Genomic DNA, 16,236 nt, shown 5'->3' with positions numbered 1-16,236 from the left:
GGTGTTAACAAGTTGTAGTTATTCTTCATGATATTGTAAGTTGATGTTTTCATCTTCCACACCATCAACACCAACTCTTTCAGCAGAGTCTATTGATACGCATTTAACCAATTTGCCGTGTAACCAATCGGCAATTTTCGCGTTAATTCACTTGACTTCATCGTTTCTCTGTGCAAGGATTGCCCGTATACTCATTTCTTCTGTTCATATCCCTTTAGGATAAAATTGATTGAAAAGATTTGGACATAATATGTCTTCTTTAATTGGGAACTTAAAGTGAGGAAAACCTAAAAATTTATAAGAGGTGAGAGAGCAGAAACTGTGTCTGTCAAACGCATTCACACAAATGAGATGTGAGAGGACCGTGGGCGTGTTTGAATATGGCTGAGAGGAGGGCGGGACTTGAAACACTCATGTCAAAATATATATATAAAATCCAACATCCATCTGTCTGTCTGTAGGTCTGGCCGCTTTTCATGACAGAACTACTTAACGGATTTTTCTATAATTTGCTTGAACAAGTTGATTTTGCCACTTGTCTCATTGTGCTAAGTAGTATATTCAGTTGCAGCACTGATTTATTTGCGCGATTCCAAGACAGAGGCTGCGGGCCGATGGAAGGGGGAAGTGGGGCATCAGGAGTAGGGAGCCGGGCAGGGCCCTCCTCACTCACACGCCAGCCTCTGTTCGATTCGTTGTACCTCTCACCACGTGTTAGAGTGCACCTTGCCTCCAGTTAGCTAGCGATAATGTCTGCTGAACAAACAGGTATCACCTAGAGATTGTTAAGGAGTAATGTTTGACGTTTTTGAGAGAGAGATCAGAGTGACGTGTGTTTTAGAGGGTAGCTGCTCACAGGCAGAGATATCACGGCCATGTGCTCTTCTCCCCACACGGGGGGATGCTCTCCCGTCAGAGCTGAACACAATCAGATATAGTAGCAACGTTTGATGTCAGAGCGTACCGACCTTCCTCTTGGCCAGAGATACCTTGGCAACTTTTAACATTTTTGAGAAAGAGATCACGACTACATTCTCACCCGGATAGCAAAACCAAAAATATTGTATATCAAGAGGCCCTTGGATTCTTCTCAATACAAATTATTACTTTTTTTTTTTTTTTTTTTAATTGATTTTTAAAGTTTGTCCTGTTTCACTACTATGTGGGCAAAGCCACTGGGATCAGCTGTCTGTGTGTATATATACTTCCTGACAAGGAAGTGAACCAGCTGCTGTGGTGCAACTTCAAAAACTTAACCACAAAGTCTTGAAGCTGGAATTGCTGTCAAAGGGGGCTTCTACAAAGCAATTGATTAAGGTTCTGAACACTTCTACGAATGAAAGATTTGCTTTTCATTTTTTAATAAATTTGCAAACCTTTCTGAAAAAATGTTTTCATTTTGCCAATATGGATTACCAGGCAAGTAGTGATGGTAAATGTGTCTGTTGAATATTAATTCTATAGTATAATAAAGTGTGCAGATGGTGAATGGGTCTGAATACTTTCCGAATCAAATGTCTAACCTGGCGTCCTGATAGCCTTTGTGATCATGTCTGTCTGTCTGTCTGTCTGTCTGTCCACCGTCTAGATGTAGAAAGTGAAGAGTCACCTTCGACCCTCAGGTCCTTCTTGTAAGATATGCTGTCAAATATCAATCCTCCATTGCACATTCAAATCTAAAATTTTTGATTCCCTATACATAACACCTTACCTTCACTTACATACAATTTCATTTGTCACAAATTTGCCTACAAAGTCTACGTTCTACTCAGGTCCGTCTGTGATGATTCGCCTGACGGCAGATGATCTGCCAGTCCCCAGTTTCATATCCTCCTCAGATGTGACCAGCTTTGCTTTATATGCTTATCCCGCTCGTTTAAGCTGCAGCCCCAGTACTTGTTCCTGAGGGCCAGCACTTTATACATCCATTTCTTGATGTTTTTGTCATTTTATGAGATGTCAGCCTCAGCTATGGATTTTAGATTTTGGTTACTTACACACACAAAAGGAGGTCATTGGCATCTAAACCAACCCACCTAGGCGAGGATAATTTGGTTTTATAGTGTCCAGAATGGTGCACATCATTTTTTGCTATCCAGTACAGACACGCTGGAAGTGTTGGGATGGAGGGACCACCAGACAAAACAAATTCAAGTCATTAATATCAGAGGGTTTGACTCACCACTAAATCCCAGTTATTCAGTTCCAGAAGAGCAATTGCCTCTGCGATGTTGTCGATACCAGTACATGCCTACAAGAGACAAAAGAAGAAATCATTTTAAAATGTCACCCACTGCTTAGAGTACACATAGAGCCGTAAACTCCCAGCATTTCTGCCCTCCCAAGGCCTTTGTGGGTATCTCCTCACACCCCAAGGATGCCAGGTTAACTGTGACTCGAAATTACACCAGTATAAGTTTGGCCTTCATCTTATCCCATTATATGCATCCCATAGTAACCCCATAATGACAAAAAATGTGACTAAAAACAGACAAATGTACAGTTTGTGTATGCAGTGATAATCCACAATGTAAAGTGTTTGCGGTGGCACACAGATGACCTCAAAAACATATTTGCTGCTCTTCCCAGTACTGCGATTTAACGTGAGTAAAGCGTACAGTTGTGACTTAGCCTGTTTAGTTCCCTGTTGTTGTTATTCTTTAATTAATAGATGTCCCCAACAAAAGTGACTTACCAGCATTGTTCTTCATGAGCACGAATTTTATGAGTTACTATATTGTAGGCAGAAGTGTCAGCTTAGTAAATAAAAGTAAATGAGGCATTTAATATACGGTGCGTCCGCAGAACTCAAACTGTGTAATCTAAGCCACAAAACCACAAAAAGTATGTGAAGAAATAATAAACAGAAAAGGAAGGCGGGCAAGTACCAAGTGCAGAAACGTTCAAACCAAGTCAAAATGAGCATGAGGGGCCTCTCGATTGGTTAAGCGCACGGCTCCTTGGTCAAGTAGGGATCTGTCATTGAAGCCAAAAGAGGAAATTGCCCGGAAAGTGACAAAATGAAACTCCATTTTTCATGTCCCCTCTCTACCTGCATGCCTGAGACATGTCACTGTGTCATGAAGATCAAGTATGACTTATTCCACAAGAATATTCTAAAATGGCCTGCACACATTTGGTGGGACCCCCCAGAAAAGATCCAAAAATCATTGGATTTGAGTGATTTTTCAAACTGGCTGTTTTCTTGAACTCATCTCACACTTCCTCTCCCATCATGCAGTCACTCATTCAGCCCATTTAAATGGAGAAAAGTCGTCACTCTGCTGTTTAGTGTCATGGTGCGTCCCGCACTGAACGTGGACCACAGAAAGCAAAGGAGAGAGCCGTCTGAGAAGATCAGGGAAGAAAATGACAGACAAGCATGTGAAAGGCAGAGGCTAGAAGACCACCATCTCCAAGCAGCTTGACATTCCTGTGCCAACAGTTACAAATACTATGGAGAAGTTCAAGATCCATGGGACTGCAGCCAATGACCTCAAGAGTAAAAATCAACCCTAGAATGGGCAGAAGGACAGTGAGAATGACAGACACAAAGCCGAAGAGAACTTCCAAAGAGATAGAAGCTGAACTCCAAGGCCCAGGTGCACCAGTGTCTGATTGCACTATCTGTCACTCTTTAATGGAAGAAGAGTCAGGAGGACTCCATGAAAGAAAAAAAGATTGGAATTTGCTAAAATTCATCTTGATAGGCCACAATGTTTCTGGGAGAATGTTGTTTGGATAGATGACACAAAACTGGAGTGTTTTGGAAAGTCACATCAGCTTTATGACCACAGATGGAAATAAATGAAGCTTTCAAAAAAAAAGAACATCACAGCTACTGTCAAACATGGGGGAGGCTCGGTGATGTTTTAGGGTTGCTTTGCTGCATGTGACATAGGGTGCCTTGAGTCTGAGCAGGGAACAATCAAAGCTCGAGACCACCAGGACATTCTGGAGCGAAACGCACCGGCCGGTGTCAGAAAGCTTCTGTCTCAGTCACAGGTCGTGGATCCTCCCAAAATACCCAGGAACACTGGACTGTTCCGAAGGGGCCGTCTAGGAGGCCGGATTTGAACCCAGCGGAATATCAATGGAAAGAACTGAACCAAGCAGTCTGGAGAAGCCCCCCATAAAACCTGACCCAGCTGGAGCACTCAGCTCAGGACAGGTGGGCCACACGACCTGTGGACAGGTGCAGACGTCTCACGGAGAGCTCCAGGAATCGCTGGTGTGCAGGGATTACAAACTCTAGTGGCTGTGCAGCCCCATCATTGTTGTCCAGGCCATTTTCATTTGTGTTCTTATTTGAAATGTTCTGCTGAATCAAAACGTTAAAGCAAAGTCTGACTTGTTCTCATTTTATTTTGTCTTTTTTCTCTTTCTTAATCATGTAAAGCACTTTGAGCTCCATCATTTGTATGGAAATGTGCTGTTTTGTGAAATACGGAATCAACAATGATGGGGGGGGCAATGTCTTTGGGCAGTTTCAAGAGTTTTCTTCTTCTTTTTTCATGGTGGGCTACCCTCACGTCTGTCCACATCTGCATCTGCGCACACGCAAATCAAAGAGAAGATTTCGAGATTGGAGACGCATTTAGCTGGGAGTCTGCAGCAGTCAGGGGAGGCAGCAGTTCACGTCAAACTTGAAATGGGAGATACAGGAGAAACGCAAATTGTTCAGATTTGTTCAAATTTAGAATAGTTTATATATATAAAAAAAAAAAGAAATATGTTTTTTTAATTTGTTTAGTGTAAAATGTCTACTTTTATTTAGTGATCTTATGAATACCAAGAACGCAGAAGCTTTCTCGGCACAAAACACACACACATTATATTTCCCAGACAGTCATCAATATTTTTCATGTGTTGCTGTACATCCTTCAGCACTTGTGCTTCTCTTACAGTTTACATTTTCATTCACACTTTCCTGTAGAGTTCGTTCCCTTAACTGCAATGAAATGCCGACGATTAGAAATCAGCAGCGAGGACGAGGGGGCAAATACCACTGAATGCTAAAGGGGAGCAACGACGTCAGTGCCATTTTCTCTTCTTCGCTTGTTTTTTGTCATTTATTATTATTACTTATTGTTTGTCATTTCATTATTTGCTCATTTATTTCTCTGGGGACAAAAAGTTCTATCTAGAACAAACGAGCAGACACGTGAATATGGCACGGAGCAACCACAATGGAGGACGCTCCATAGCAAGGATTCCCAAACTCGGCCCTGGGGATCCCCTGTGGCTGCAGGTTTTTTGTTCCAACCAGATTCCTAATCCGTGACAACACTGGATAACGCGGATCAAATTTAATTAGCAGGGGTTTTGTTTTCCTCTTCTCTTATTCTACAGTCGGAAAAGCACCGCAGCATGATTTTTACATTTATAAGACACTAGCTGAATACCTGTGCTTCACTATGGGATAGTGACAGGTAAAATGTGTTCTAAAATATACAGTATACGTCCTGTAAAGGTCATAAGGCAAGATTTAGCACATAAACTAAACAAAACAGGTTACTAATCATTTCTTGAAATGGTTTAGTTTTAAGTATAGATGACTTAAACAGGGATGAGCAAAACAAGCCCCAGTGATCCCATCACCAGCACTGGTATTATTTAGTAACCAGACCGCCTAAGTTTTAAGTGCTAAATTTATTTGTTAACAAAAATAGATGAAGATAAGTGTTATAACATTAATTATACTAAAAACAGATTTGAGGGGTTTTAAAGATCATAAAAAATTACAAATCCTAAGCAATCTACCAAACCTGAAAACAAAAATAACATCATTTTACGCAGAATATAACAGATTAAGATAAACCCAGGGATTTTACCACCGCATCTGAAAAAAAATCGATGGAGTAAACAGCCTATGTTTTAAGAACGTAGTACTTCATTGTACACTGCATTCTTAGTGTTCTCCTCAGGCTGTCAGGGGAGCTTACTCTAGAACAGGCCACGTACAACTGGTCAGTGGGAGAAACAGTCACCCCTCAAATCCACGCCAACCATTTTCAACCTTTGCCCCTGAGCTTTGTTTATGGTCATGGCGGAGCAGACTTTTAAACTGAAAGGGGTAGTATGATGGGATTAACATCTTCAATAAGATGCTGCAGATGTTCTATCAGATGGTAGTGGCGAGCGCCCTCTTCTACGTGGTGGTGCGCTGGGGAGGCAGCATAAAGAAGAAGGACGCCTCACACCTGGACAAACTGGTGAGGAAGGCAGGCTCTATTGTAAGCACAGAGCTGGACAGTTTAACATCTGTGGCAGAGCGATGGGCGCTGAGCAGACTCCTGTCAATCGTGGAGAATCCACTGCATCCACTAAACAGGATCATCTCCAGACAGAGGAGCAGCTCCACTGACAGACTGAGGAGATCGTTCCTCCCCCAAACCGGAGGTTATTGACTGTTATACCTGCTTTGCACTCTCCACCTTGCATTGTGTTTTTATCACTCTTTAATTAATATTGTTTTTATCAGTATGCTGCTGCTGGAGTATCTGAATTTCCCCTTGTGGATTAATAAAGTATCTATTTATCTTTCCAAGTAGGTTGCCAAAGGGTTAATGAATCCCACATAAATCTGAAAACTTGATTAGTCAAATTAGGGGCGGCGATCTTTCCAAAAAATCCTATCACGATCCTTTTAACACAAAATCACGATCCACAATCTGAATTGCAATCTCTCTTTTCAATGTGGCAGCAAATTATAAAAATTAAAATATAAAATTCAAGCAAATTATAGAAAAAAAAAACTAAATCCGTTAAGTAGTTCTGTTGTGAAAGACAGACAGACAGACATTGGATTTTATGTATTATATATATTAGTAAACCTTCAAAATAATGTGCAGTTAAAGTCTCAACAGCATTCTCAGCATTTCTGGAGCTTAGTAGAGCCTGATAACTAGAAGAATCTTCACCAAGCAGCTCTGAAAATGTCTGCTTTGTTTGGGTCTCCATACCTCTGTGAGTCTGACATGAATGTCATGAAATCAAAGTTCAGAACACGACTGACAGACGAACATTTAAAGGACTCCATCAGAGTGAACCTGAGTGGCTCCACTCCACCATACACCTCAGTGCCAGTCATCTGACTTACTAAAAAACACGTCACACATGCAACTGCACCTGTGAATTAAGTGACACAGTGACATGGAACAAAATGACAAATGAATGAGTCACATCTGTGGATTTGGAATTGCATTGTTTTGTTTGGACAGCATTCAGGTTTTAATTTAGTAGTGTGAGATCCACTAGAAACATACAAAAAGCACTTGCAGGTTAACTAAATATTTTTTTGTGATGTTTTAATGTAAAATGTGAGTTGTGGACACCAACATTTTGTAAACGTTCAGGCAAAACAAGCTTACTCAGTTTGTTTGGGTTGAAATAAGCTCTGAGAATAAACGTTAGAAAACATGAGGAGCTCTCGGCCATTTTCATTTTGTAAAAGTAGCTCTCAGGGGGAAAAAGGTTGGAGACCCCTAGATTAGCGGAATGCGGGGAATGAAGACCGTTTCTCCCTGTCCGACGCCTGTAAATATTGCGCCTTCAATGACATGTTTGTGTAGAGCCATCACCTGCAGCCTGGTACCACTGCACAACATAGGAGGATCGAGATTGCACAGGAGCATCATGGGAGCACAAACCTTGAAGCACAGAACATGGGGAGGCACTGCAGGTGGGTTGAGAGTGTGGAGGAACTCCACAGGATAGCGCGTAGTTGGCAGGATTAGATAGATAGATAGATAGATAGATAGATAGATAGATAGATAGATAGATAGATAGATAGATAGATAGATAGATAGATAGATAGATAGATAGATAGATAGATAGATAGATAGATAGATAGATAGATAGATAGATAGATAGATAGATAGATAGATAGATAGATAGATAGATAGATAGAAAGGCACTATATAATAGATAGATAGATAGATAGATAGATAGATAGATAGATAGATAGATAGATAGATAGATAGATAGATAGATAGATAGAAAGGCACTATATAATAGATAGATAGATAGATAGATAGATAGATAGATAGATAGATAGATAGATAGATAGATAGATAGATAGATAGATAGATAGATAGATAGATAGATAGATAGATCCCATAAGCTCTGATTACACTACTGCAAGTTAGTGTTGAGTTAGGTGCTTCAGTCTTATGGGTGCTCCAAATGCACTGACCATCAATACTAATTTGTTTTGGGCTGACATGTCCACCTCACCTGTTTTTTTTTATATTGTAACTAAAGCTGGTTAGTTCTGTTGTAGGGCCCTCATCCAGGCCTGCTCCATCTTATATCTCATGACCGTGTAGGTTAGGGTTAGCTCCACTAATTAGTGAATAATGGATTAATTAAACAATTACAAGTCCTGCAAAAATAGAATGAAAATCAATAAGAAATTTTTGAAAATAAAGAAAAACACATCTTTCCCCATATAGGTGAGGCCTCATCTGAAGTCCTGTGTGCAGTTTTGGTCTCCAGGCTACCAAAAGGACATAGCAGCACAAGAAAAGGTCCAGAGAAGAGCGACAGGGCCGAGTCCAGGGCTACTGGGGATGAGTTATAAGGAAAGATTAAAAGAGCTGAGCCTTTACAGAGATGAAGAGGAGACCTGACTGAAGTGTTTAAAATGATGAAGTGAATTAGTCCAGTGGATCGAGACTGCGACTTTAAAATTAGTTCATCAAGAACACGGGGACACAGTTGGAAACTTTCACATAAACGTTAGGAAGTTTTTCTTCGCACAAAGAACGATAGACACTTGGAATAAGCGACCAAGTAGTGTGGTAGACAGGAGGACTTTAGGGACTTTCAAAACTCGACTTGATGTTTTATTGGAAGAAATAAGTGAACAAGACTGGTGAGCTTTGTTGGGCTGAATGGCTGTTCTTGTCTAGAGTGTTCTAAGTTCTAAGCTTGATAAACAGATCAATTAGAAGTAAAATGGTGCACTGATGGTGTAACCCTTTTGGAAATAAATAAACAGCCACACTCAATGGTTTAAAGCCACATACACAACATGGCGTCAAAATCCAAAGCCTGACGAGACTCGCCCTACAAGCTCTGACTCAAAGTATACGCGTATGGTCAGACTGGTAACATTTTCCTTAAAGAAGAAAACAGAAATACAGTTAAATACCTAAAACTGGGGTAACCTGACAGAGTTTCACCTGGCCTGCTACTGTTGCACCCCAACACATCTCGGCCCCTACTGAGTGTAACCCATTGTCCACCCAGCTCCAGCCCACTGACGTACAGGGACAGTAGAGATGACCCGATGTCCTCATTCTTCGCAGCGTATATGGCGATGCCGACTGGCATTTCTAAACTGTCCCAAGCGCGAGTGAGCGTGTGGTTGTGGGCTGTGCTCTTGTGCCTCCTAAATGCTTTGTTATGTCACACAATGCTGGTTCCTTTCTTGCAGTCATCAGCTACACTCAGGATAAGCAGAAAAGGAAATGAATGATCAAAGAATTAAAGGCAAAGGTTAAAGAGAAGGTCTTCAAGATGGTGGTAAGGCCAGAAATGATGCATGGAGCCAAGACGAAGGAGAAGAAGGTGGATGTAGCAGAAAAAGAAATGAGACGATCAGAGGAATAACAAAAATGGGGGACACCTAAGAAAGTACAGGACAGGAAGTGGAAGTGGTATGGACAGGCGATGATGAGCGACCATGAGCCATGTGGGCAAAAGGAGTGATGGGAATGCAAGTACAATGGAAGAGAAAGTGAGGAAGGCTATAAAATAAAGAAGACCTGAAACAAGAGGGTGGGACTGGGGAGATGAGGTGTGGGACCAAGCTGTTTGGAGAAGCTTGACCAAGTACGTGGGAGAAGATGAAGAGGTAAGAAAAAATGAATAAACACAAACAGAACAGAACAAATGACAACTTCCAAAATCTCTCAAACTCGCATTCCAGGTGAACTGAGCTGCCAATTGAATCGGCTTTCACTTGTGGAGCTCTTCCTAGCGAGTTCAGTCCCACAGCGATAGAGTGAGAGCAAAGCCAACTCCGTAAACTGGTGGTTTGTTCTCATGCTCCGGACGGACCTCTGCTTGGCACCGCACACACATGGAAAGCTCAAGTGTGGATTAGCACAAGCCGCCTTAACTCGGAGTGTTCACACATAAGAAACGTAACGATTGACTTCATGTGGTAGAGGGAACGGCGCTGGAGGAATGAAACGTATTATTAAGAAATAAGAGTAGTGATGTCAAATATTTGAACTACTGAATTGAGTGGTTCAGCGTAAACGTTTAAAGAGCAACTACTGTCAACTGTAACAGAAACATGTCATTTGTCACCCACCCCCATAGAGGTCCACCAGCGGCTACATCCCTAATACAGGATCAAAACACAAAAACAGCCTGCCGTTCACAATCGCTGACCCTCAAATAGTCCAAGTGCTACCCCACATGCTTACATTTGAAATCTGTCATTTTGAACAGTCAAGAGGTCTAGGACCAGCGGTAAAGAATCAAATTATCAAAACTATGATCACAACCACGATCAGCAACCTCAAATTAGCACAAAAACGACACTCCACCTGCTTTGATAAGCAGCCCCTGATCTCTCAATGACCATTCGGGGGTTAACCCCTGGGGTCGGTTGATGTGGCCTACAAGACCTCAGGTCCTTCTGTTCACTTTTGCTGAAGACAATACAGCACCTTGTTTGGGGGGTGCCACATTTCCACAGGAGTCAGCAGCAGAGGAGGAACCTCTCCAATAGCAAGCAGTGTGGTGAGTGGGCACCTGATTCAGGTTTGAACACAACCAAGCTAGTACCAAGCTCGGGTAGTCTCTTTGCTTGAAGCAGCTGTCCACATGCAGATAAGGCTGTCCACACTGGGCGCTATAAAGCAGAGATACCCAACACTCATGCAAACAGTAGCTATGGTGTAAAGGACACAACCATAACAACTTCCACGATATTATACTCCAGGTAGAGTGATCAGAGCAGCTGGCGTGGGCAACTGCCACATTCCCAAAGGGGTCAGCACCTGAAGAGGGACGTCTCCGACAGAAGGCAGCGTGGTGCGTTTGGTATACTTGTGCCTAGCTAGGAAGTCTCTTTGCTTGGAGCAGCCATCCACATGGGGTGCTATAAAGCAGACATAACTGCCAGTCACACCAACTGTAAGTAGAGCGTAGGGGAACCAAAATAATGAACATGACAACTGGGTACAGTACTAGGATAACAGCACCCGGTATGGGTGGCTGCCATAGTCCCCCAGGAGTTAGCAGCTGAGGAGGAACGTCTCCAATAGCAAGCAGCGTGCTGAGCTGGCACCCGCTTCGGTGGTTGCTGACGTTTGAAGACAGCCAAGCTCAGAAGTGCCTTTGTTTGAAGCAGTGGTCCACATGCAGATAAGGCTGGGGCACTAAATAACAGATACGCCCAACACTCACATAAACAAGATACTTAACAGTAAGTATAGCATATGTGGACCAAAATAACAAACGTAGCAACTTCCATGCTCAGGTGTGGGTGTCTGCCATATTCCCACAGGAGTTAGACGTCTTCCAGAAGTAGCAGCGCATGGTGGCGCTCATGTAACTTAAGTCTGAAGACCACCATATGGTCTGCTTATGCCAAGCTGGTAAGTCTCATAGCTTGAAGCTGCTGTCCCCATGCAGATGAAGTTGTACACATGGGGTGCTGTAAGCCAGCTATAAAAAGTAAAACCAGTGGCACACCAACTTAACTTGATCCTCTAAATCTGAAGTAGTGGTGGCTTTCATCTAAAGGTCCTTCAAAGCTGGGCATTTTGTAAGGGTCCCCTCTGGGAGCCATTCATTTACCTTTACGTATCCAGTGTGACTTGCGGCATTTGAGGCACAACTGGTTACGTTTGTCTTGGTTTTGCAACTGGAGCAGAGACAGGTGAACTGGCTTCCTCGTGGTCACACTGTTTCAGTAGTGGGAGATCTTTACTGCCAGGCATTCAGTTTGGATGGGGATCTCCTGTAACAGCCAGAGAGGTGTTGTCTTACAATTCTTCAGAAGGAGCTGTAGGCTGCCACTGGGGATCATGAAGACTGGTTAGCCTTGCACCATCACCAGGTCGAGGGGAAATAAAAACCGCCTAATCGTGTAACTCGCCACAGTTGTGACGTAAATGTCACACTATCATGGCACCGTGTCTGACACGATATTGGTTGGGTTGGTTCGGTACGTGAAACCTTGGGGACGTTCAAGTGTTTATATCGGACAGTAGCCACTGATCTCCATCTTTTTTCGCAGGCAAGCTCCTCTTGTCAAGTCTCCTTCCTTTCCGATCCGATTCGGCGTGGCTCCGATTCCAACTACGCTTCTGACAGACCCGTCAGGAAAACGGAGGTCGCGCGGCTCTAATCCCGAGAGCGCCAGACAGCTTGCCGGGACTCCCTCTGCTTCTCTTTGTGGCTGTCATTGCCGGTCTGCGGGCTCTCCTTTGTGTCGATATGACAAAGGCCGGCCGGTCGACGCTTTTCACTCCCGAGCCCGGAGGCAAACTGAGCTGCTGCTGCAGCGTGGAGAGCCCGAGTCTGGTCACGTTTGTGCCGCTGCAGCGAAACACAATCCCGCTGAACTTTGCTCCGCGTGCCCTCGAATTTCCTTCACCCACCCAGCCAACAGTCCGGCAAATTACCCACCTGAAAATCAGCCAGAATCATCTCTCTGTCCATGTTGTTCCCGGAGGCCATCGCCGTGCCTGGCAGTCTGTCGAAGGAGAGTGAGCGCTGGAGGGCAGGGAGTCAGAGGTGGGGTGGGGTGGGAGGGGGCACTAGGGTCTCATATAAAAACACGAACGGAAAAAAAGCAACAGAGGGCCCCGGTGCTGCCGGGACGTGCGACTAAACAGTGGAGCTGCCGAAATCTGGCGGCGCTCCACGCCTGCCTGCCGATTCCAAACAGCTACCGCCGGCTCCCCTGCCCTTCGCTTGTTTAGCCGACAAAAAAGATAAAAACCTCTCCCACCACACCGTCACTTTCCTATTTCTTTTTTGTCTGTTTTTTTTTTAATTAGCGATGTCGCTTCACAGGCAGGTTATTTTTTTCGCTCCGTCGTTTTACGTCATACGCGTGCGACGTCGCGCGGGGTGACGTACAAACTGTCGCGCCGTCTGTCGAACTGTGGGCGGAGCCTTAAAGGTAACAAGCGCGAAGAAGTCGCATTGCTGAGCGGAGTTGTTATTGTCGCTGAAGCAAAAGAATTTCAGGATCACAATTTTACTGGCTTACATTTCTGAACTCACATTTAATCACGAAGGTACTTCATGGTTCTTCATTTGAATTACCGTAACAACGGTGACTATAACAGTTTGTACTTTCAGGAACTCAATTAAGTTATCGGCTTAAAATTTACACGCAATGTTTACCATATATTTTTTATAGGGTCATTATTGCCACGTGTACAGAGTGCAATGAAATCTGTACTTGAAAGCGCTAATCAACATGCTACATGTCACCGGGATTACATTAAAACGCCTGGCTTCCTTTTCTCAAACAACTAACCTTACCTCGAAACTTTGTCTCCTTCAGGACAATTCATTTGTCATTCCAATAGATGTCACATCACAAACATTAACTCTGCTTTTCTGAATTCCATACCAAATGACATACAGTGCATCCGGAAAGTATTCACAGCGCATCACTTTTTCCATATTTTGTTATGTTACAGCCTTATTCCAAAATGGATTAAATTCATTTTTTTCCTCAGAATTCTACACACAACACCCCATAATGACAACATGAAAAAAAGTTTACTTGAGGTTTTTGCAAAATAATTAAAAATAAAAAAACTGTGAAATCCCATGTCCATAAGTATTCACAGCCTTTGCTAAATACTTTGTCGATGCACCTTTGGCAGCAATTACAGCCTCAAGTCTTGTTGAATACGATGCCACAAGCTTGGCACACCTATCCTTGGCCAGTCTGGCTCATTCCTCTTTGCAGCACCTCTCAAGCTCCATCAGGTTGGATGGGAAGCGTCGGTGCACAGCCATTTTAAGATCTCTCCAGAGATGTTCAATCGGATTCAAGTCTGAGCTCTGGCTGGGCCACTCAAGGACATTCACAGAGTTGTCCTGAAGCCACTCCTTTGATATCTTGGCTGTGTGCTTAGGGTCGTTGTCCTGCTGAAAGATGAACCGTCGCCCCAGTCTGAGGTCAAGAGCGCTCTGGAGCAGGTTTTCATCCAAGATATCTTTGTACATTGCTGCAGTCATCTTTCCCTTTATCCTGACTAGTCTCCCAGTCCCCACAGCATGATGCTGCCACCACCATACTTCACTGTAGGGATGGTATTGGCCTGGTGATGAGCGGTGCCTGGTTTCCTCCAAACGTGACGCCTGGCATTCACACCAGAGTTCAATCTTTGTCTCATCAGACCAGAGAATTTTCTTTCTCATGGTCTGAGAGTCCTTCAGGTGCCTTTTGGCAAACTCCAGGTGGGCTGCCATGTGCCTTTTACTAAGGAGTGGCTTCCGTCTGGCCACTCTACCATACAGGCCTGATTGGTGGATTGCTGCAGAGATGGTTGTCCTTCTGGAAGGTTCTCCTTTCTCCACAGAGGATCTCTGGAGTGACCATCGGGTTCTTGGTCACCTCCCTGACTAAGGCCCTTCTCCCCCAATTGCTCAGTTTAGATGGCCGGCCAGATCTAGGAAGAGTCCTGGTGGTTTCGAACTTCTTCCACTTATGGATGATGGAGGCCACTGTGCTCATTGGGACCTTCAAAGCAGCAGACATTTTTCTGTAACCTTCCCCAGATTTGTGCCATGAGACAATCCTGTCTCGGAGGTCTACAGACAATTCCTTTGACTTCATGCTTGGTTTGTGCTCTGACATGAACTGTCAACTGTGGGACCTTCTATAGACAGGTGTGTGCCTTTCCAAATCATGTCCAGTCAACTGAATTTACCACAGGTGGACTCCAATGAAGCTGCAGAAACATCTCAAGGATGATCAGGGGAAACAGGATGCACCTGAGCTCAATTTGGAGCTTCATGGCAAAGGCTGTGAATACTTATGTACATGTGCTTTCTCAATTTTTTTATTTTTAATAAATTTGCAAAAATCTCAAGTGAACTTTTTTCACGTTGTCATTATGGGGTGTTGTGTGTAGAATTCTGAGGGAAAAAATGAATTGAATCCATTTTGGAATAAGGCTGTAAGATAACAAAATGTGGAAAAAGTGATGCGCTGTGCATACTTTCCGGATGCAGTGTATAACAGAGACAAATGCAAACGTTTTATATACAGTATATGTATATATATTGTGAAAGACAGGGGGCTTCACTGAGCCTCAAAACCCCAAAACCAACTACACCAAAACAGTTCTGGGTGTAAAATTAACATTTTTATTTTACAAATACCTTTCACAGTGGGCAGCACGGTGGCGCAGTGGTAGCACTGCTGCCTCGCAGTTAGGAGGCCTGGGTTTGCTTCCCAGGTCATGGAGTTTGCATGTTCTCCCTGTGTCTGTGTGGGTTTCCCCCCACAGTCCAAAGACATGCAGGTTAGGTGCACTGGCAATCCTAAATTGTCCTGTGTGTGTGTGCTTGGTGTGTGGGTGGGCTGGCGCCCTGCCTGGGATTTGTTCCTGCCTTGAGCCCTGTGTTGGCTGGGATTGGCTCCAGCAGACCCCTGTAACCCTCTGTTTGGGTATAGTGGGTTGGATAATGACTGACTGATGACTGACTGACCTTTCACAGTCCACTCCATGACTTCCATAAAACAATCCTCCTTCTGCCTCCTGACTGTTTCTTTTATGTTGGACCTGGGAGTATTTGTGGTACCAGGGCATAGCCAGATGGAAGCACTTCCAGGTCAGGGAGTCCTTCTTCCTGCAGTGCCCTCTGGCAGCACCCAAGGATTCCGACAGGGTTGTCCCTCAAGACTATGAATCCCATGGATCCCTGCGGGTGTCCATAAAAGTTCCATGGCAGCAGAGCACTGCCATCTATCGTACTGGGGGAGGAACCGCTCTTGATACACAACCTCTCTAAATTCATCCTCTAATCTCTCCCTTTGAGTGGGGTAGTAATCCAGCCCCATCCTGGCTGGGTTATGCCTCCTTCCATGCTGTCCGTCCATTATGGTTTCCTGGCTGGGCAAGGGTCCAATATGGCACTTACAATATATATATATATATATATTGCACCAGAGGGTTATGGTATCACCCCAGAACTAGATGGAAAACACTGAGAAGTTCTGCCCCTTCCAGTCCA

At 43.8% G+C, this 16,236-nt stretch overlaps 1 protein-coding gene across 1 annotated transcript in view; it reads right to left on the bottom strand.

Moving 5' to 3' along the window:
• The window catches only part of faf1 (Fas (TNFRSF6) associated factor 1), a 216,769-nt gene extending 203,674 nt beyond the window's left edge, over positions 1–13,095 (bottom strand). The window contains exons 1-2 of the mRNA XM_028812460.2: positions 12,658–13,095; positions 2,183–2,251 (exon numbers count right to left, since the gene is read on the bottom strand). Coding sequence (XP_028668293.1) covers positions 2,183–2,251; positions 12,658–12,708 — 120 coding nt within the window. The 5' untranslated portion in view covers positions 12,709–13,095. The remainder of the gene's footprint in view (positions 1–2,182; positions 2,252–12,657) is intronic.
• Positions 13,096–16,236: the final 3,141 nt, after the last annotated feature.

Source organism: Erpetoichthys calabaricus, chromosome 10, assembly GCF_900747795.2.
Source record: "Erpetoichthys calabaricus chromosome 10, fErpCal1.3, whole genome shotgun sequence".
Lineage (NCBI taxonomy): Eukaryota > Metazoa > Chordata > Cladistia > Polypteriformes > Polypteridae > Erpetoichthys > Erpetoichthys calabaricus.
This window is presented reverse-complemented; position numbering and strand designations above follow the sequence as displayed.